Genomic DNA, 21,005 nt, shown 5'->3' on the forward strand with positions numbered 1-21,005 from the left:
TATGAATCTTGTAAGTTATGTGAATAGTCTCAAATTTACCAGTTCCAGGGTCACTGGTTATGTGTGAGGAGATGTGACTGCATACAGATGTGTCTGGAACTGCCTGCATTGCAAACACTCCCATCTTGTCAAGTAGATCAATGCTAACCTAAAGGAGTCATAATGGGAGATATCACATTGGTGAAAATGCCAGCCAGGTGAGACCACTACGCCACTAACCAAAGCCTTGAGCCTTTTAACATTACCTGTGCAGGCACACTGCTGATGTTCTTGATAACCAGAGGGAGGCTCTGTCCCTTGCCTACCAGCAGTCGGTTGAAATGCAGCACCGGCTGCCCTTGGCTGTTCCTCTGAACTGGTTTCAGAACAGTGATGTAGGGCAGATTGCCTTCCCCCATCAAATCGAACACCAGTACCTTGCCCTTGCTCGTAGGAAGCAGACTAATAAAGACAAGAGCGAGCCATTTCTCGTGTCAAACACCCTTCTGCACCCCCAAGTTAAAAGCAGCTGTCTGCATTAAGCACATGCTCACCCGGTTGCCCCTTCCAGGGTTGCCTCAAACACAGCAAGGTAGGTCTGCATGGCCTGTGGTGAGAAGGTGACCGTAGCGAAGGCATGCGAGTGGCTGGGGATAGTCATCCGTGTAGGGGTAAGCTCAAACACCTCAGCGATGCGCACAGACATCTGGAGAAGTCAGATCCAGTAAATAAAGTCAAAGTCAATAAATGCATGTTGTTAACGTTTGCAGACGCAGCACACATGCACACACCTTGGTGAGGACAGCCTTGACCTGGAGATTAAGTTCACAGGGAACTTTGCCAGGGTTGGAGAGGCGGAAGCGGGCTTTGGCCGACCTGCCCACCAGAACGTTGTTGAACACGAACTTGTTCTCGTCCTGAATATAGATGCCCATAGCATCTCTATACTGTTCACAGTGCAGCATGTTACTGTTTTTACATAGTCGGTGCTCCTCAAAGATGGAAGCAATGTCCTTATGAGCTATTCCTATAAAAATAATGTAAATTTATGTGAAAACCATTTAGGAGTTTAAAATGTTTACTTCATATTTATGATTATGATTATATCCTTAGGATGATCAGAATCATTCCATATAACAGGCATTTAGATCAAAATCAGATAAGGCTGTGAGGATATGCTGCAGTAGTCTCATAATTTACTCATCAGTTAGGGCCTAAAGTCTATATAAAAATGACTCCATTTCTCACTCTCCATTTTGCTGAAAGAATACTAAATCACTAAATTTCCCTAGCTGAAGATGACCTTACAAAGTACTCATGTATAATATATGCTTGACACAGGATCAGGAGAAAATGTTACACAATAGCATACACAATTAGCATGTGTATGGAACCAGCAAAAGAAGAGTTTTGAATTATCAAAGACATCACTGAGCACAGTGAATCTTTCCACTCACAAACCTGGTATGCAGACCTCTGCTATCAGCCTGTAGGGCATTCCTCCTGGGCTGTCAGAAGGGTCTCGGTCACTTATGTCCACAACCAGGCACTCCTTCCAGTGGCCTGTCTGCTCGGCTACACACTCCACAGTGACTACCTGCTGTGCACCAGGCGACAGGACACCAAAGCATGGCGTCAAGGAGAACACTCCCATAGTCATACGGCTCTGCTGGCAAGAGAAAATGAATAAGGCCAAATACATTAATCATCTGCATAAAGTAAGTGTTTGTAAGAAAGGTTTCAATCTGATGATAGTTAAACTGACTTTGACACTCATAGAATGCCTTCTACCTGGGTGGGAAAGTCTTTCTGGACAGAATCGGATCGGCGTAACTTGGATGGAACAGATGGTCTTGCAGAGTGACTCTCTCTGGATGGCTTTTTTCCCATGCTTTAAGAGGTAAGGTTTCCAATAAGAGAGCGCCAGACGAAATCTGGCAAATAAAGTGTAAGTAAGGGCCATTGTGTGTACCTTTTTCTCTGTGCAGGAACTGGGAAATCTTTGCACATTCTGGAGATGATGAAGCGGATGTCAAAGTCACCATGGTTCTCCACAGTGAGCGTCTTCATCTTGCGGGAGCCATGGATCAGTGCACCAAAGTTGATGTCATTTGGAGGAGTGAGACTGTACTTGGAGAAGACAGACTTTGCGGATATTGTGATGGGTATAATGACAATTGTTTCTTCACCCTCTGCGATATTTGGTTCAATCACCTGGAGCAAAGGACAAACAGTTATTCAATAAGAACATGGTAAGGAAAAATTATGCTGTACGATGATTGGTCTAATGCCATATTAAAGGGGGTGGGGTCAATTGACCTGGCATTTTAGGATTGGCTGCTCCTTAATGGACACCTCCTTGCTGTAGCAGAAGATGAACTGGACGGAAGTATGCCTTTCATTGGGGTGGAGAGAGCCTTTCAGAGGCGTGATGGTGAACATGGAGTTAAGGTTGGGCATTCCAGGCTCAGTGGGCTCCAGCATGAACCTGAAACAATGCAAGCCCAGTTTTTCTTTTACCCCTGTTTTTCTTTTTTCCCAGTTTGGACAGAGCACCCTCAACCATTTCACTGTGAGTTATACTGTGTATGACTATGTATGTGACAAATAAACCAAACTTGAACTTGAACTTCAACATCGCCCTACTTTAACGCTGTCACCACTGAGCCTTTAATGACATTATGGTAAATAGGCTGGACACTGTACATTGAATGCTTATGTGTGACGAGTGCCCGAGTGCTGCAGTGCACAGAACAGGACGCACAGACTCCCTCGACTTCGTGACACATTTAAAGACATTGAACGTAAAAGACAATGGTGGCATTCACACATAACATTAACAGTGAACATAAACACACAACGCTAATGATAAAGATTGCAACATTAACACAGGCTAGACAAACAATAACAATGGCTGCACAAACATGGATACTAACATTCTACTCAGACGCTAACAAACAATGAAAAGCACTGAGGATACGCACTGACGAGGGTTTAAATAGACTGACAAATACTAAACGTTAAACCCCATGCAGGTGCATGCCATCAAAGGGGGTGTGGCTACAAACAAGACTGAACCTGCCCTGCACGCAGCAGGCCGTACTACGTGACTTGTGGGGGGGGGGGGGGGGGGGGAGAGCGTTCCGTGACAATATGTACATACTTGTAGGCTATTTCATATTTGCCTTTGTTTTTCAAATTAACAGACAGCTTCGCTTCTTCTCCTACTTTGATTGTTCCAAAATCCAGACCACCATCAGCACCTATAATACATTCAAATGAATTATGAATATAAAATAAATTGAGATTCATTGCTAGATAAATATATACAATAGATCTGATACATATATGGGCTGCTGTCTGAGATACTGTAGGTACCTTTAAGAAAGGTGATGTCCAGATTAACGTCATAAGCCTCTGCAATGATCTGAATGTTTTCCGTGTGGACGATACCAAGAATGTTCTCTACATCTGACACCTGTTCAGCACATACATCCATACAATCACCAGTTTAAATGTTCATAGAGCAATTCAGGTTAACAGCAGAGTTCACTGCTTTTCATTCAGCATCATGACCAAGTCATCTATCATATATAATATAATATAATATAATAATATAATACGCTATAATTACGATTCATCTCTGAGAGATAGACAACAATGGTTCAGTGAACTACCTCTAGTCTTATGGCTTTTTTCAGGTTGATGGGCTTCATTGCCCGGAAATGCAGGTGCAAGGAGAACTCTGAGTGGGGCATGATGACACCGTGGTCCTGTGACACACTGAACTCATCCCCCAGCATCTCCAGACCACTCAGCTTCCAGACCACAGGGAGCATGGTGGGATTTCTCAGACATAGGCTCCGTGTGTCCCTCCTGAAGGAGTGAGGCCGTGGCAGAGAGCAACATGTTTCATCAATTTAACCTTCATTACAGGCTAGTATAGGTGAATATATTAGCCTGATTAAAAGCTAGTTCTGGATAAGCAAAATGTGCTCCCAGGAGGTCTACAACACACTGATTGTTAATGTAAGCCATGATCATTAATGTAAGCCAGATGTGGAATCTGGGTAAATATTATTGTCAGAAACTATAATGTTCAGAAATTGGAACATAAATGCATCCAAAAACTATTAAGACCAAAACATGTAAGAAATTTACAGTAGCAACCCAATGGACTGACAAAGCCAGCGCTTTCACAATTAGCCAATATGTCTTCAGAGTTCCATAAAAACACGTTGAAACCTGAGCAATATAAAGTGTGGAGTGTGATGATGTATACCTGTGAAGGAGAATCTTGTCAAAGTTGAGGAACTTTCTGTCCACCTCCAGCTCTGGCCGGACTCCTCTGCAGGCGATGCGAAAGACAGCAGGTTCTGGGTTGTCCTTAATATAGCACATCACACTGTCTTCGATAAGGCCCGGGGTGGTGGGGTATGCCCATACTCTGAGCTCCTGTAAAATTGTATGGGCATCAAAGACACCAACTCCACTCAGAACAAACATACCCAACTCCACAGCAAACATACCAAGTGACATCTTACCTCCAGAGAGATAGTTTTGAGCCTGCATGGGTTAACTTTGACAGTGATTTGACAGTGTAGTGGAAGATGCAGCCTGCTCCTGCGATTAAACCTAAGGTACCCCAACACCACTCAAAGAAAGTCTGCTTATCAAGATGCTCTGGAATACCAGTCGCTGCCTTTTGGAATGACTGAACCCTCACCCCTGAGACAGATCATCACACACTTGGTTTACTCCTTTCCCTTATCAGGTCTCCACACCACTCTGTAAAGAAGGAGGTATTTTACCACGCCGAGACACATGGTCCAAATGCCCTGGACTGGGGCCAACAAAGTCATAAAACCTCTCATGTGGAATTTAGGGATGACTTCACAACCTGGAATACTTAGATCAAGAAAAACGTATAAAGACCATATTCCCGAAGGAATACTGAAATTTGATGTCTCCCTTGTGAAAGCTTCTCGCGAACATTGCAACAAGACCATGATCATGCACAGAATCTAATCTTATCAATTTTTTGCTATATTCGTTCTGTTCATATGCTGTCTCGTGGTGTCTATAGCGAGTTGCATTTCCTAGAGATAATTATGTCCAGGTTAATATTTCCTCCCCTCGTTAGTCAATGCAATAATAGGAATAGGAATCTCCTCCCCTTTTAGGCAACCCTCCGGTAGTGACGTTCACCACTAGCTAGTCTTAGCACCATAGCTAAACAGTTCTCTGGCTTGTGCAAAAGTTCTTCCCTCTGATCCCAGTTCTTATCTCCTCTGCCCCATTCTTTTCTCATTCTATTTTGTACGCCTGAGTCAAGTCCGTCATAGTAGTTTATAGCACCCCTTTCACAACATCAATAACGTGTTTATTCTTTGACCAATAAACTTTCCATTTATTCAACAAGTTGGTTGTCATGGCAAATATATTTGAAGCAATGGTATTTGGTCACTGCACAAGAAATGAACTAATATTTTCTCTATATTTTAGGGTGGTGCCTCTTTTCAACAATTCATAAAATTATGTGCTTTTGCTACAACAGTGTGTGAGAAAGGCCTTCGCCGAACCAGAGAACAGCTTAATAACTAAATAGGCTTTATACGGGACGTCAGTGAGAGAATGGAAAGGCGTACCTTTTTTTCATTGGGCTTAAGGACCATGCTCGAAGGGTCCAGAATGAATGTCGTGGCTTTGGTGTCGTGCTGAAAGCAGAAGTAAACCTCGGCTTCCATTGAGGAGTTATTGTGCATTACTAGCCTTTCTGTGTTTTCTGGGTATTTCCTCTCCTTGTATCTATGTAAAGTAAACAGCTGCTGTATTACAGTGAGAACAATTATCTGTGTAATTTGCTCAATTATTTACCAAGTCACTATGAAACTCTTGTCACTAAAAATTGCTTGGATAGTGCATTCATGACAGTACCTGTCTCTGATCTTTCCACAAAGCAAAGGGCCAAAGTCGTACAGGCTTGAGCGGATGATGTATGTCTTCTGCAAGCCATTTCCAGGCTGCAGGACCTTTTTACAGTGAGAAAACACTGTCCTACCACACAAACCCATAAATACCATTATCAACACAATAAAAATGTATCTTGATGAGCTCCAGACACCAGCCAATGGCCTGTTTTCCATATCTGCAGGTATAACATACTTATGGTCTTTGCTGACTGATGGGAAGGTGCAGATGCCTCTGCAGCAGAGCTGATAGCAGCGTTTGGTTCCCATCACCTCGAAGCTAAGTGTCTGATCAAAACTACCAGCCACAGTTGAGCGAAACCAGATCTTCATTGTCACCTCGCCATTCGCTGGGACAACCCAGCGGAAATGAGTGAGCCTTCAGTGGAGCGACCATAGGAAGTCCCCAACACCAGCCAAGAAATATGTCAAAAATAGCAAAAACTGATCAAGACAACTGTTGCGTTTTCATATACAAAAGCATACTTGTCTATGTGGGTGTGTGTGGGTGCATGTGGCATATGTTCTGTACCTCTGACTGCGCTCTGACTGGCTGTCTCCCACAGATCTGCCCAGGTCGGTGTCAGATAAGGAGGTTACTGCACTGAGTGGAGGAGAGCGAGAGGCCGTACTTTTGCCTCCTTTTTTGGCTGGAGATCGGCGCTTGTCTTTCAGTCTCTCTTTGAGAGGCACGTCCTTCAGTGGCGCATTCTTCCCTTTGCCTTTAGTGGGGGTTGCCACCTCCTCCTGACAAGCAGACATGCAAACACTTGTGTCTCTCATTCAAATGGTGCTTTCATATACAGACTACATACAAAAGAAACCTCCAAACTAAAGTATACATACCTAAAAGAAGCATGCAATATGCATCACAGATGTATGTAGGACAGATAACTAAACCTTAACACAAATCATTCTGACTGCTTGCTGATGGCACCTGCAAAAGATTCTGTATACCTTAGCTGGCACCATGGGAGTTGGGGCCTCTTCCTTCAGATCCTCCTCCTTCTTCTCCTTAGACAGGTCTTCCAAAGACGAGGGCACCAAGAAGGTGAAGGAGTGAGCTGGGGAGTGAGCACTGGACGTGAGCTGGGGACAGGGCACTGATCTCTTCTTGGGGTATGGAACTACGGAGAACAGCATAGGAGGAGGGATGGGTGGACCTCTGGGTCCAAGTCCCAGCCCATCCAAAACCTAGGAGGACAACATTGGAAAAGAGTCAAACTCAGCTCAGGATGCAGTGCATAATGATGTTGTCAAAAACCCATGTTATGCTATGTTCATTTACCACTGTACGTTGATGTTGTAAACATGCTGACAAAGCAAAATGTAGAACAGTGCTGTTATTGATATCTGATTTTTTTCCCCACCTATGAATAAAAGTGCTTGATGTGGGATTTAATTTTTTGGAGTCTCCTGCAAGACTTGGGATTTTTAGTGATATGAGACTTTTATGTCCTAACCTGTTTTTATTAATATAAGAAAATAAGAACACATTTAAGGCCCTTTCAGAATTTACAAGCAACCTTGACCAATTTCCTCCTCTTAACGGCAGCATCCAAGACAAATGTCCCTATGGGACAACAGTCTATCTAATCTATTCTAATCTAATCTAATATTTGCACACCCTACCATGCTTCAAGCCTCTTTGAAAACTGCCCTTTCACTTTTTTATGTTCAAATGCCAAAGGCAAACAGACTCAATCCTGTTTGAGTGGCTAGCTAATCCTGCTCTACCTCCTCCAGGGATGGTAGCTTTAAGCTGCAGAGAAGCTCGGTCCCGCCTGGCTGCTCCTTCCCGCTAATGGAGACGCAGATATGGGGGATGACCTGTGGGGCCGAATCCCTCTCCGAGCCCTCTGCGCCATCGTGCAACACGAGCGCCTGGCTGGTCGCCGGCGACAGCAGCTTAAGGTCAGCAGCATCGGTTTTCAACCTCTCCCTCTCGTGCCTCTCCCGCTCTGCTTTCTCCTTCTCCCTCTCCTTCTTGGCCTTCTTGCCAGAGGGGGCCCGGCGCTCGGCGGCCTCCTCGGGCTCCTGGGGCGGCTCGTCAGAGGAGGGAGCCTGGAGCAGGACGCCCTGGGTCCGGTCCCAGTACCGCAGCACGTGTTGGACATGCAATTGGCTCTGCTCGTAGAGACGGAAGCGGGACAGCAGCTGCTTCTCGGCCTCTGTGCACTGTTAACATTATTCACAAACAAAGCTAGAATCACTACAGGGGATTTAGGACAGGATTGAGGGAACTCTATCCAAATGGGTGCAGCTAATGCAAATTAAGAGGTTTAGGGACTCTAAATAACCAGATTATCTTGTTATGTGTTTCCTGGTGATTTGATCCCAGGCTACTGCACCTAGAAACAGCAAGAACATTTTTGTGATACAATAGTTGAATTAGGCATGAACAAATAGGACTGCATGTGGAAGGGTTGTTTCTGTTCAACAGCCAACTCTAAGGTGATTGCAAGCAATGTTACACATTGGGGACAAAAGATTCTTACGCAGGCTTCTCAATGAAAACAATACTCTTCTTGTTTTCATTTATGACAGAAGACCCATTAATGGGCCTGACTTTGGCTTAAACTGACCAGCTCTCTCTCCAGATCATCCAGTGTCAACAAAGACTCTTCATGGCCACCTGGCTTGCTGTCCTTGTTTTCTTTGGATTTCTTTTTCCTGCCTCCATCTTCGAGCTCTCTGGCACTCTCCAGAGGTGAGTCTTTACCATCTTTGTTATCTGTGCAAGCAGATATCGCCCTGCCCTCTTTAGGCACAGCTGGCTGCTGGTCCAGTTTGCTTTCGCAATGCAGTGCAACAGCGGACTATAGAGAGGGCAAAGGAATTAACTGTTTTGTAAGCTTATCATCTTTAGGAATAGCATGTGTATTTCTCACTAGCTGCAGCCCTGACCTGCTTCACTCCCAGCTGGCTCCTCTTTCCTGAGGAGTCGTCTTTAGGCACCTCCTTTTTTCCTTTCTTGTTCTTTTTCTTCATCTCCTCCTCTTCTATGAGCCTCTCCATCTCCTCCTGCTGCCTCTGCTCCTCTTGCTCCTGCTCCAGCCTCTTCTGCGCACTAGGCATAGATAAGATTCTCACCATTCTTATTACATCTCACTTCTGCAGGCCAGAAAATAAAGCTAGTATCCTAAGATCTAGTTAAAACCCTTGCCAATCTACCAGTGAACAAAATTTTAATCTAGAATTAGTATTACTTAGCCTTTTATAAAGGACAGACAACCAATTTCCTAAAAATATAACAAAGCCTAATTACTGACCTAGTGCTAAAAATGTACAATATACAACATTCTGTATTTAAAATTGTTCCTCATTTATTAGACAAAGAGGGAGTCCTATCTTTGCTATAGGCAAATTGAACAGGTTACCTGCGTTTTTGTTCCCTTATCATCTCTCTGTGTCTGAGATCCATTTGTTCTTTCTCTTCCTCAGGTAGGGCATCATACTCATCCTCATCCATGTCCTGCAGACGGAGCTGTTCTCTCTCTATCTGCTCCCTCTGTAAGGCCTCTGTTCACATACACGCATGGCTTTTACCATCAGCTGCTCTTCATTGTTTATTCAGCCATTTATCACTAACACTACATTTGTCAACATCTGCATAACTGCGTAACTACAGTTTAACTACTATGTTTCCGTTGCAGCTGGCACAGCAATATCCTTCGTATTTTCATTTTCTTTTAAAGGATTATTCTTTTTTATTACTTCTTTATTTATCCATCCTCCCTCTCTCCCTATCCATCGTGCCATCTTTTTTCCACTTCACCTGCCCTCTGCAAACGTTCTCTCTCTGTGGCTTTGAAGGCGTAGTAGTTGTTGATGAGGTCAATCACATAGATGTGCTGGCGGTTGTTAAAGGCTTTGAGGATGATCTGGAGCGCAGCACTTGGAGAGCGGCAGAAAAGCGTCTCCAAGCTGTCAATCATGACACCGCGGTGACAGTCGCTAAGCTAAAGGCAGGATGGGGATGCATAATTAAAATATGTCAGGAGAGTGAGTATTTATTACCTACAAATGACCATGCCAGCTGCATAATAGGAAAAAACTAATGTCAACTGCCAAGTGATTTCCCAGTGTCTGTAGACTTTGTGCTAGTTCTTACCTGTAGTCTCTCTGACAGAATCTCTACCAGCAGGTCATCAGGCAGTAAGCTGCTCATTGCTGCCAGCTCATTCTGGCTCATACTCTCACTCGGTACCCTGTGAACCTGCCCAGCCTGTATACAAACAATAAAGCATAATTACGCACACACATGCACATGCTTGATTTTCCCTTCTAATTCATAACAACAGTTGTGCCTCCTCTTTATTGTAAGCGAAAAGGGTTGAACAAAAACACAGAAAAATATAACATTCAGTAAATTACAAACAGCATCAATCCAACCCATTAGAGGTTATGTAGCTGGTATTATGTACTGTACGATCCCATTAGAGATACCATGGAAGTAGCAGTGGGATTGGAGCTGTTGTTATTCTTTGGTCCAGTGATGCTGGTCTTGTTACAGGTCGATACAGTGGAAGCGGGGGCTTTGCGGTCAGTGGCCTGAACTCCCTCTGCTGTGTGTCTAGCTACTGCCTCCACACTGAGCACTCCCACAGCCTGTCCAGCAGAACCTGCCACATCTGAGCCAAAGACACAAAAGCACACCGAAAATCAATTGAATCTGCTTTATTGTGCCAAACAAACCCATATGTGCTGTGGATTCTGCACGCTATTCCAAGCCTCACCCGTGTCCTCCACAGTAGTCTGTGTGAGCTCCATGAGCTCTCTGGCCTGCATGGCAGCACCGCTGGTGCCGGACGATACCGCCTCCTGCACCACACCGTCGAGGGTCAGGCACGCCGCCCCATAGTGCCTCGCCAGACTCACCGCCAGGGCTGTCTTACCTACACATAGACTCACACCATCATCTCACCAGGCCAGTGGCAAAACCAGAGATAAAGAAAGAAAGAAACTTCCAAGCTGAAGAGCACACTGTCAGACTGATACAGTGCACCACATACACATACACTTCACCATATACACACCTATACAGTACAACATATACACACTGACACAATGCACCATGTACACACTGATATAGTGTGCCATATAGACACTGACGCAGTGTGCCATACAGAAACCTGCATACAAACACTACTGTTCATGTTACTGCAAAGCCTATTCAAATCTAAAGAGCATAGCCACAAGCATATAAAGCAGTGTTAACCTGCACTGAAGGCTGCATAGGTTTGCTGTTCACTCAAAACTCTCCAAATATTATATACATTTTAATTACAACGCTGCATCCTACCTGAAAGAGGAGCCCCATGCACTATGATGCCAATGCCATTGCGATGGTGAGCAGCCTGACCCTCCGGGGACAGATCCACACCCATGTAGTGGGCGATTGCTCTGGAAACCGGGTTCTCCTCCAGATCCCCCACGTAACTCACCCCTGTGTCCCCTTTGAACTGGTCTGTGAGGAGAAGCTTTGTGAATCTGCCTCTGTCTGAATAATGGCTTCAGTATAAGCAAATTGCTTTAAACGAGTATTAATGAGTGCTGAAGATAAGTCTTTTGTTCACTAAGCAGAAACATACCTGCACCCGAGGGAGATATATCTTTGGATAGAACAGCAGATGTCTCTACCCTGTCATCCTCCAAGGGTCGCGCTCCATGTGGGGAGCTAGATAATTCCTCCTCTTGAGCCACACACTCCCCCTTCTCCCTGGTGTTGGAAGTCTCATCCTCTTTAGGTGAGCCAGGCTTGGACTCTAAAGGACATATGGATGCTCCTTGGTTCCAAAATAACCAAGATACTTCCCAACCGGGAAGCATCCCTTTCTTATGAAGAATGAAGAATAGCATATGATCTCTGACTGTACACATTCACAAACCTAGAGATCTGTCAGCATTTCCCAGTTTTGAGAAAAGCAGCATATCTAGTACAAGTGAGTTGTATGCACTTTATCAACACTTCACACAAAAAGCATTCACGGATAAAACATGATAAAACAGAACTTAAAATCTAAACAGAAGGTAATGCTTTTGTTGAGTATACAAGTCATAACATAGCTAGGTTTGACATAATTTCATACATACTGTATATCACTGTTAAAGATGAGTTACAAAGCTGGTTTTATGTTGGTAATGTTTTGAACTCCATCTGTGTGCCACTAGGGGCAAAATATAGCACACCCACACCCACATACCTATACAGACACCTATACTTCACAGATCAGTGGTGACACTTAAAATGTGGCCATTCAATACTATCTTCACAATACAAAATCTTCACAATACAAAATCATGATTCATCTCACAGTACCATCCAGAATCAAAGGCACATGAAACAAAGCACTATAAGAATGCCATGGATGTCAGATCAAATCACAGGTGTTATAAGCTATGACTTCAATAAAGCAAAAAATGCTGAAGCTTTTTCTGAATAAAAGCCAATAGCTAGCAATTTTGCAAATGAGCCCATGATATTTGGCACCTATCAGCTTTCAATCATTAACCTTTTGGGTCGAACAATCCTTTAATGCACGTGTAAAGGCAAACGCTGTACCGTGCCCAGGCTCCCGGGAGCTGTTCTGTTTGTAGTAGTCCAGCAGTTCAGCTGGCAGAGGCTCTCCAGGGGCACGAGGGGGCAGTAGCAACACCTTCTGTGCGTCATAACCATTCATCATCCTCAGGATCTGTGGAGACCAAATAAGAAGTGGCTCAAGTTCAGATAACAACAGAGCAGACAGGAAAGGCCTTAGGTGAGCTGAGTGCTTCAAAGTACTGTCACAGCTAAGTAGGTCTGGGAACTGGGATACAGCACTTTGAAATTTGGTGTGTGGTTTGGCGCGCAGAAGAGATCGAACCGGAGCTATATAGAGAGACTTGTCTTGATGCAGTGTCACCAAAGGGTAACACTGTACAAAAAGAGGTTTCTGTTGTGTGCAAGTGAGTCAAATCCCTGACAGAGTAGTCATTTAGTTCAATGAAGAAGCACTCCTAAAAGTCACAACAGTTTATTGCACTTCAGACACCTGCAACACAACAAGGGTAAAGGTTAAACCTTGTTGTTGGAACATAAATCATTCCTTTCAATAAAAAAAACATTTCTTAACCACCAATCAGACCAACTGTTAAAAAAGGGTCAGAACCTTTTCTTCCTCCAGGTACTGCTTGTCAAAGTCCAGAGAGTAGAACTCGATGGGGTAGGGGCAAGTGTTGCGCACCAGCACCTCAGCTTCCTCCCCATTGCTGTAGGGAAGCACAGGACCCAGTTCCAGCACCGAGGTGGAGAACTCCAGCTGGGGCTCCTCGCCCTGGCCCTGGGCCAGCAGCAGAACTCGCTGGGTGCTCTGGGCCACGGCTATCACCAATGTCTCTCTGTACGCCCTCTGCAGGGGACAAACACATGAGAGGGATAATGACTTGACCCACAGGTCTATGTCTATGTGGGAGGCAAATTATTGACTGCCTGCTTATTCGGGTGAGTGGAATTTCAGGTCAATTTTGTTTGTACAGCACTTTTTACAATGAACACTCTCACAAAGCATTCTTAAAGAAATATGGATCTAGATCTTTGATGAGGATGAGAACAGCAAGGAAAAACACCTTGACATGAAGAAGAAACCTTGAGAGAAGTCGAAACTCAAAAGTGGATCTCACCCTCTGGGCAGCACCAGGGGGTGACTACATGAATGTGGATGTAATGCTGTGTCGCTTAACATGTAATCATAGTGTGAGGTAAGTTTGAATTGTTTGCCAGTACTTTAATAGTTCACCTGAGCATTACAGGTCATTGTCAAGGACCTACGATGTTCACTCATTCTTTTAGTCTTTGTGTATTTTTCTTTACATTTTGAAACTAAAGTAAATGTGAACGTTGTCATGTCATCTGCTAAATTATTTATCTAGAGAAATACATTTTAAAAATTCAGTTTTCCCCATTATAATACTGATGTCATCTACAGAGTCTATGTCCAATTATGTCCAAAGCTCATATTTTAGGTTTTTCATAATACATATTTGCCATGTAGAACCATGTTTTTCATCCAATACAGTATTAAAAGATGAGTGCATAATCTTTTGTTCAGGTATAATGCTGTCTCCCACACTGATACATTTGAATCACTCTGACAAACCACAGCATTCTCTAAAACACTCTGACAAAACACAGCATTCTATGATATCTGTGTGTCTATATTTCAGTGATTGCAGGTTGTGTGCAAGTTTGTGTGTGTGTCTCTGTGTGTGTTTGTGTGTGTAGGTCTGTGCATGCGTGTAAGTGTGTGTGGGTCTGTGTGTGTGTACGTTTGTGTGTGGAAATAAGCAGCAGTCCTAACTGAGATAAGAATAGGTGTGTGTGTCAGCTTAGCCCTTATCAGAGTCTCTCTGGGCTCATTGATCAGACCTAGCAGGGCGCCAGCCGCATGGCCCGATGGGAAGGATGAGTACTGAATATACACCAGTCTTTCCGGCAAGATATGCATTACGATATATAAATAGGAGCCGATAAAGGGGTTGGGAGCACAAGCTCTCTCTAGGATTAGGTTTAATGCCTTATAAGAGCATATTGTCAGTTTTATTGATGGGGTAGGGACTATCAGCTCAGTTTACTGCTGGTTAGAAGAATTCAGAACTACCAAAACAAATTCACCTGTATTAGATCTTGGACAGGACAAAAACATGAAATTAAATTCTGGTAAATTCTCCAAAACAAACACCTGGTAATTCTGGAGTTACTGTGCGGAGCATTCGTGTTTGACCTTACCCCTTCAGCAGGGCTGAATTTGACCTGAACATTGACCCTGTCCCCAGGATACACCACACCACTGGATGGGAGCATCTCAAAGATAAGTGGAGGTGGCTGCTCTATAGGGGCCTTTCGTCTCAGGTGAAGTGGGACATGCCTCTCAGTCTGAATACAAAACCAAAGAAATAATTAAGTCATTTATGTGACAAAATCTTGAAGAAATGAGAGAACCATTTACATTCCCTCACACAAATGTAGATTAGCCTTGTTTTAGGATCTGTAAAGCTATAATTATGCAAGGGAGATGAATGTGACATAGAGAAATGTTCCTCAATGCTGTAGCTAATACTGTGGATAACTAGTCATTAGCTATAATTCATCAATAAACCCGCCTGCTTTTAGCGAATGAAAATACAGCCACGTGGAATTTATGTGAACAGAAGAGAAAGAAATGCAGCTCATGCCGAACGTGGAGGCAATTACTGCCTGCACTGCTGTTTGCTGTTGCCGTGAGCTTTACAAGTTAAACCCAAGACAGAAAACTACCCTATTACTGTGCTATAAGAATTATAATCTGCTGGTATTTTCAAATTCCAATGCTTTGGAATGAAAGCCTAAGGTCAAGAACCCGTATGTCATGCATGTCTAGTGCCTAATGACACATTGCACCACGTTTTCAGGACTGCAGTTGGACGTTTTGTTATGAGTGGCACCACATGCTGTACTCCCACCAGGGAGTGTAGGAAGTCTCTGTACCTTCCTCTTTGGCTGCTCTTCTTCCTTGATGCTCCACTCGCAGGGCACATGCTCAGGGTTTTGCAGCTGCACCGTAGCCACCTGGCACATGCCGCACTGCACGCTGTTGAAATTCAACACATCCGTGCAGGCTGTCAGGGAGGGCATGGTGACCACAGCATGCAGACGCACCTGCACTGTAGGACCGCCCAGAACCTGTCAATCACACATGGTATTAAAGGAGTCTCTTCTTTCAAAAACACTAACATGGCCAATAACATCAAAAAATAGTTAGTTATGAGACTATACAAACCCATCTCTGACTAGATTCCATTCATCACATTATTATTGTTGGGTGCATTATTTTTGTATAGTATGAAGGAGAGTAAATGCACTACACATGTATGTACATAAATGATACATTCAGAAAAATGTTTTAAGTGTTTTATGTTAAGTGAAAGGCTATAGAATCATGTACCACCTCTCCAGGAGCTAAATATCACACTTGAATGGTGAATAGTTTTCTCATAGAAGCCTTTTTATCTGAAAAGTGTCATTAATGCAGCAGATGCCACATTAATTCAAAGTCTTAGGAGCTTTAAAGTTAGAAAGAGTTCTTAACAACCAGGCAACACCTTTCCATTTCAGTTCCTATACAAACGAACAAAAACCATATGAGTTAGTCCCTCAATCTTCCAGGGTTTAGATCTTATTGTTTTATGAAGTGTAGGATATTTCAGTAAGCACAGCCACAAGTGGAACACTCTTTCATTAGTTGCAAAAAAACACTTTACTGAGGTTTACGTGAAGTAATTAACACTCAAATTATTTTCTTTATATTGCACAGAAAAGGCAGGACAAACATACCCAGGAAATTAATTATCCAAACTTTCCCCTGTTCCCTAAACACTTTAGCAACCCTACCTCCAAAGGCATGACTACTGTTCCCATCAACCTGTAAAAGCATGACAGTGCTAATCTCCTCAACCTGTAAAGGCATGACAGTGCTAATCTCCCCAGCCTGTAAAAGCATGACAGTGCTGATCTCCTATACCTGTAAAAGTATGAGTACTGATCTAACCTGCCTGTAAAGGCATGACAGTGCTGATCTCCTATACCTGTAAAAGTATGACTACTGATCTAACCTGCCTGTAAAGGAATGACAGAGCTGGTCTCCCCAACCATTAAAGACATGAAAGTGGGGCTCTCCCCAGTCTGTAAATGTATGACAGTGTTGAGCTCCCCTACCTGTAAAGACATGACAGTGTTGATCTCTCCAAGATCCAAATTTGCACCACGTGGATCAAACTTCACCTCAAATGTCTCCGTCTCACAGTAGGGCAGATTCTTCACCCTGTCTAACTCTGTACTGAATCCTGGAAAGGATGCGAACTCAATAATATCATCTCAAGGCTCAATGTATAAGACATTACATTCAGTAGCCAAGTGATGCATCATGAACCAACCTGTGCCTGCTAATGATCGGTGCTCAGCTCTGAAAGTCACTGAGACAGGCCCAGTGTTGGTCACTTTGATGATGTGGGTAGGAATATTGCCATGGATCACATAGCCAAAGTCCAAGATGTATTCAGGCAAAACAATCCTGTTTGAATGATGCTTTATAAACACACTTTCTCATCAGTCAAAACAAAGGTCTTTTGAAAATCTGTGATTTTACCTGCGTAGCTTTTTGCGCCATCTGCTATCTGTGGATCCAGGTGATTCTCTTTGCTCAGAATCTCTTCGGGATTTCTCTATGTTTATGGCATTTTCCTTCAACAGGAATCTTTCAACTTCCATCTGCAACAAAGCATCATACTGCAAACAAACACACACACACACACACACACACACACACACACACACACACACACACACACATACATATTCAATAAGTGAACAAACCAACAAAATGGTCAATAACAAATGTTACAACAGAAGCAAAATGACATGCAAATCAAACACCAACGAAGACACATTTTTCAGATTATACAGACCATGGAAATCTTTAGAATTTGCCTTCTACACAGATTAAAAGTTTGTGGTCCTGATAAATTATGTTATGTTCCCACAGCAGGTAAATGTAGTGCAAATCGTATCTTTTTTTCCATATCTGACACATATCATTTGCATGGTAGTGTGAACAGCAAAAACAACATTTTCAGTTCTGATGTAGGCCATGTTCATATTTGGTACTGAAATCCAATATGTGTCTGATACGGAGCAATGTGACTTAGTATGAGCGGCAAGATCAAAGTCATGAACCTTTATGTCAGTCCACCTCGACATTCATCATATTTTCATGCTGCCAAGATAGTGAGGCAACATTGCAAATGAGCACTCCATTTTTATCTGTTTTATCTGTCTATAGCAACAGTCACCTAATCGTAAGTTTAGGAACGACAAGCTTGTGGCATTGCATGTTCCTAGCGATGTAATTAGCGGGAACTAAGAGATTTGCAAATAAATGTATCCATTCTTGTTCATTTCTTATTGTTCTTTGTTTGTAGGATATTTAATGTTTCCAAATTTGCAGGCTATATCTACTGCAGATTAATGTAAGCATTAACCTTTAGCTAGTGGCTGTCTGTTGACTCCATTTTGTTTGTTTACTTCTGGATGAGCATACCACCTGAAACACTGATATTTTCTGCATGTGGGTCAGTTTAGTATCATGATCTGTTCAGATTAATGTTGGAAATATGTTACATTAACAAGATAATGTGTACAGCCTCCCAATAAAATCGGATTTGGTCAGGAAATCAGATTTGGGCCACATCTGTGGTGTAAACGTAGAACATTACAAACATACAGGGGAATTAATAGGTTTATGAAAGGGGCTGGACCGTGCTCAGTGGTGTGCAGGGCTCCATCAGGGCACTCACAGTGGGGGTGCAGTCCTCTTCACACAGCTCCTCTGCCCATCCTGTCCCAGGTCTGCTCAGCGCCTCCTCTCTTTGTCTTCTGCTCTCCACTGCCTCCCTAGCCTCCTTCAGCACAGAGCTATAGCGCTCCTCATCTATGCACAGATACAGATTCGGCCCGGATTGGGGTTGGCAGGTCATTCTGCACATTAGGGTTCAATTTCATTTGTTTTTGCCTAGAGCAAAATTAGATTGTGTAAAAAGCAACAACCTTGTGGTGTAAACATTCAGGATCTCCCATGGATTAAACCAAAGATCTGCACTTTTTACTACCAGATGCCTGACTAAGCAGCGCATTGCAGCACCTCAAATCGATACCCAATCAAAGCCTCTGCTTTATTTCCGTTTCAAAACCAACATTTGCTGACATTTGTCTGGATCAGAGCTCCCAGTAAGTGTAAATGTGCATTCTAGGCAGGTTCCACAGATTAATCACACTCATTCACAAATTTCCAGGCTGGCCCAACAACAGATGTATTTGATCAATAAGATTCTTCCACAGGTCTCTGAACTGGTGCAGGGTCAGATATATGTGATTAATAGCACCATTATAGCGGACTTCAAATTCCCAATCAGCAAAAATTCTAGCGAGGCTGGCCTCTCAGCTGGACCCGAGTCACATACGTATTAGATAAGGGAGCCCAAGCCTGAAGAAAGCACTCAGGATGTATGGAATATGGTTCAGAGGCATTTGAGTAGAACCCTAGCAGTAGTCAACTAAGCTCTTACCCAGGTCCCTGGGCAGGTCCAGGCACACTCTAGGAAAGACACCCTCTCCTCTTAGTGTAATGTCCACTGGCTCAAAGAAAGCAACCTGTAGCTGTAAAGTCTTGTGAAAAACCTCTGGCATTCCAGGCAGGTAGTACACAGAGAGCTTCATTTCTGCAGTTGCCTCAACGTAGCCCTAAAAATTTGGATCAGGTATTAAGTAGTCATTTCAAATCACAATACATGAATGTTAAAACACAGTATTTATGATGGGCCTCTTACACACTGACACTCACAGACAACAAAAAGGATCTCACAGGACATTGAGAGTTGTTGAGAGTGAAAAACAACTTACTTTCTCCCATGTGAAAATTGCTTTAAGAGAGATATTCCAGTGAAAGAGCCTGCATTTACTATGTGTAGTACATTTTAGCCCAACATTACAATGTTTGGTAAATCTAATTATCTAATTTATTTAATCCAAACTTCACTTTTCCAAACTAGGCTCAAATGGTTCCCATATTCAGTCCGCTGGAGTGGACACATGTGAACGGTTATGATAGTCAGACTGTCAGAGTGGACACAAAACTATAATGATAACTAATGCCAGTCAGTGCAAGTGAATCCGTGAGCTGAGTTATTTACTACCAATTTTGCTTAAGATGTGCATTAACATAAGTATACTGTAAAATCAATCCATGAAAAGCTACTTCACTCAAAGTAATCCCACCTGAACAATTTTGTTTCCATGAGCATGGTTATCTAACCCTGCTGAGGAACATAGGCTCTGGAAGCATTCTGGACCAAACCACACCTAGGCAGGAATGCTTTGGAACGCTCACCGTATCCAGAACATTTGTCCCTACATATTGAAAAAGGACTCCTGGTGGCATATAGCTTCTCACCCTGCTGGGTATGACGAGGGGCTGACCAGATAAGGGGTCTTCAGAAGACACCTTCTCCTCTGTCAGCAGAGCACTGAAGTCAAAGCCCACCTTCCCTGTGTTTCTCAGAGTGATCTCTGCTTCTGCTACACGATCAAACAACTGAGAAAGAGAAACACTTTTTAAAATGATCTTTGATTCTAGTATATAATTTAAAAGCTACCAAACAATGGAACATGCATTAGGGTATCGACCTGAGGGCCAAAGTCAATGTCAGTGGTGTCCAGGGCATAGGTGAGCAGTGAAGCCTCTCCCTTGAGTGTGATCTCATATGTGGGGCCATCCTCCACCTCGCACAGTGCCAACACCTGACCACTGATGTGGGTGTGGCCAAAGAATGAAAACGTCACCAGCTGCCTCTCACCTGGCTGTAGCACCCCATAGATTGGCAAGATGTCAAAGACCTGAGAGAAACAATATAATGACAGTGAATATTTTTGAGCTCAGTTCAAGGATATTATATAACAACTGGAACCATTAACAAAAACCATTAACAAAACCGGGCTGTTTCCCAAAAGCATTGTAAAACAAAGATCTTCTTTAAATGGTCAAGCGAACACTCTCTCTCATTTAAGATACTCTTAACACAATGATTTTAGAAAACAGGAACTAGATTGGTACCCACCTCCTCCACTCCAGGCACCTCCCTGCTTGTTAGGCTGGCAGTGCTGAGTCTCTGCTCTGTTGCAGTGGGCCTCTCTGTTGGGTACATTCTCAAGTTCTCTTGCCCAAGTGAAGTAGAGCTCTTCCGGTCATGGGTAAGCCCTTCCTCCCATCCCAAAACATCTGGGCCGGAAGTCGTAGAAGGCTCTTTCGGGGACCCGCTTCCCTCCTTTATGTTAGTTTCAGGGTCTTTCTTGTCAACAGGCTCCTTTTCTGCCAACTGAGGTCTGTGAATTTGCCAGCAAAGAACATTTATAAATCACAAGTTTCAATCAAAATGCAACAAAATCCCATTAGGTCTCAATGACAGTCAAACTACCAGGCTTCAGTCTCT

At 43.4% G+C, this 21,005-nt stretch overlaps 1 protein-coding gene across 14 annotated transcripts in view; it reads right to left on the reverse strand.

Annotated features, from left to right (window-relative positions):
* The window catches only part of hydin (HYDIN axonemal central pair apparatus protein), a 65,028-nt gene that overhangs the window by 12,378 nt on the left and 31,645 nt on the right, over window positions 1-21,005 (reverse strand). For 7 of the 14 annotated variants that reach the window (XR_014124093.1, XM_081715672.1, XM_081715675.1 and 4 more), the window contains 39 exons: window positions 20,634-20,898; window positions 20,203-20,412; window positions 19,970-20,110; window positions 19,086-19,260; window positions 18,318-18,451; window positions 17,111-17,250; window positions 16,899-17,035; window positions 16,681-16,808; window positions 15,454-15,648; window positions 14,716-14,862; window positions 13,100-13,339; window positions 12,514-12,643; window positions 11,543-11,716; window positions 11,254-11,418; window positions 10,688-10,846; window positions 10,398-10,582; window positions 10,063-10,176; window positions 9,727-9,910; window positions 9,329-9,470; window positions 8,856-9,018; window positions 8,534-8,767; window positions 7,686-8,126; window positions 6,906-7,142; window positions 6,481-6,695; window positions 6,145-6,327; window positions 5,917-6,036; window positions 5,628-5,787; window positions 4,262-4,434; window positions 3,657-3,855; window positions 3,358-3,457; window positions 3,143-3,242; window positions 2,299-2,467; window positions 1,952-2,193; window positions 1,771-1,870; window positions 1,441-1,648; window positions 771-1,006; window positions 534-685; window positions 246-441; window positions 40-148 (listed from right to left, as the gene is read on the reverse strand). Coding sequence is in view for 12 of the 14 variants with exons in the window: in XM_081715672.1 (XP_081571798.1) it covers window positions 40-148; window positions 246-441; window positions 534-685; window positions 771-1,006; window positions 1,441-1,648; window positions 1,771-1,870; window positions 1,952-2,193; window positions 2,299-2,467; window positions 3,143-3,242; window positions 3,358-3,457; window positions 3,657-3,855; window positions 4,262-4,434; window positions 5,628-5,787; window positions 5,917-6,036; window positions 6,145-6,327; window positions 6,481-6,695; window positions 6,906-7,142; window positions 7,686-8,126; window positions 8,534-8,767; window positions 8,856-9,018; window positions 9,329-9,470; window positions 9,727-9,910; window positions 10,063-10,176; window positions 10,398-10,582; window positions 10,688-10,846; window positions 11,254-11,418; window positions 11,543-11,716; window positions 12,514-12,643; window positions 13,100-13,339; window positions 14,716-14,862; window positions 15,454-15,648; window positions 16,681-16,808; window positions 16,899-17,035; window positions 17,111-17,250; window positions 18,318-18,451; window positions 19,086-19,260; window positions 19,970-20,110; window positions 20,203-20,412; window positions 20,634-20,898 (6,902 nt within the window). In the remaining 2 variants the exon portion in view is untranslated. The other 7 variants (XM_081715674.1, XM_081715673.1, XM_081715677.1 and 4 more) reach the window with 7 other exon arrangements.

Source organism: Electrophorus electricus, chromosome 6, assembly GCF_041902795.1.
Source record: "Electrophorus electricus isolate QZ-2024a chromosome 6, ASM4190279v1, whole genome shotgun sequence".
NCBI lineage: Eukaryota > Metazoa > Chordata > Actinopteri > Gymnotiformes > Gymnotidae > Electrophorus > Electrophorus electricus.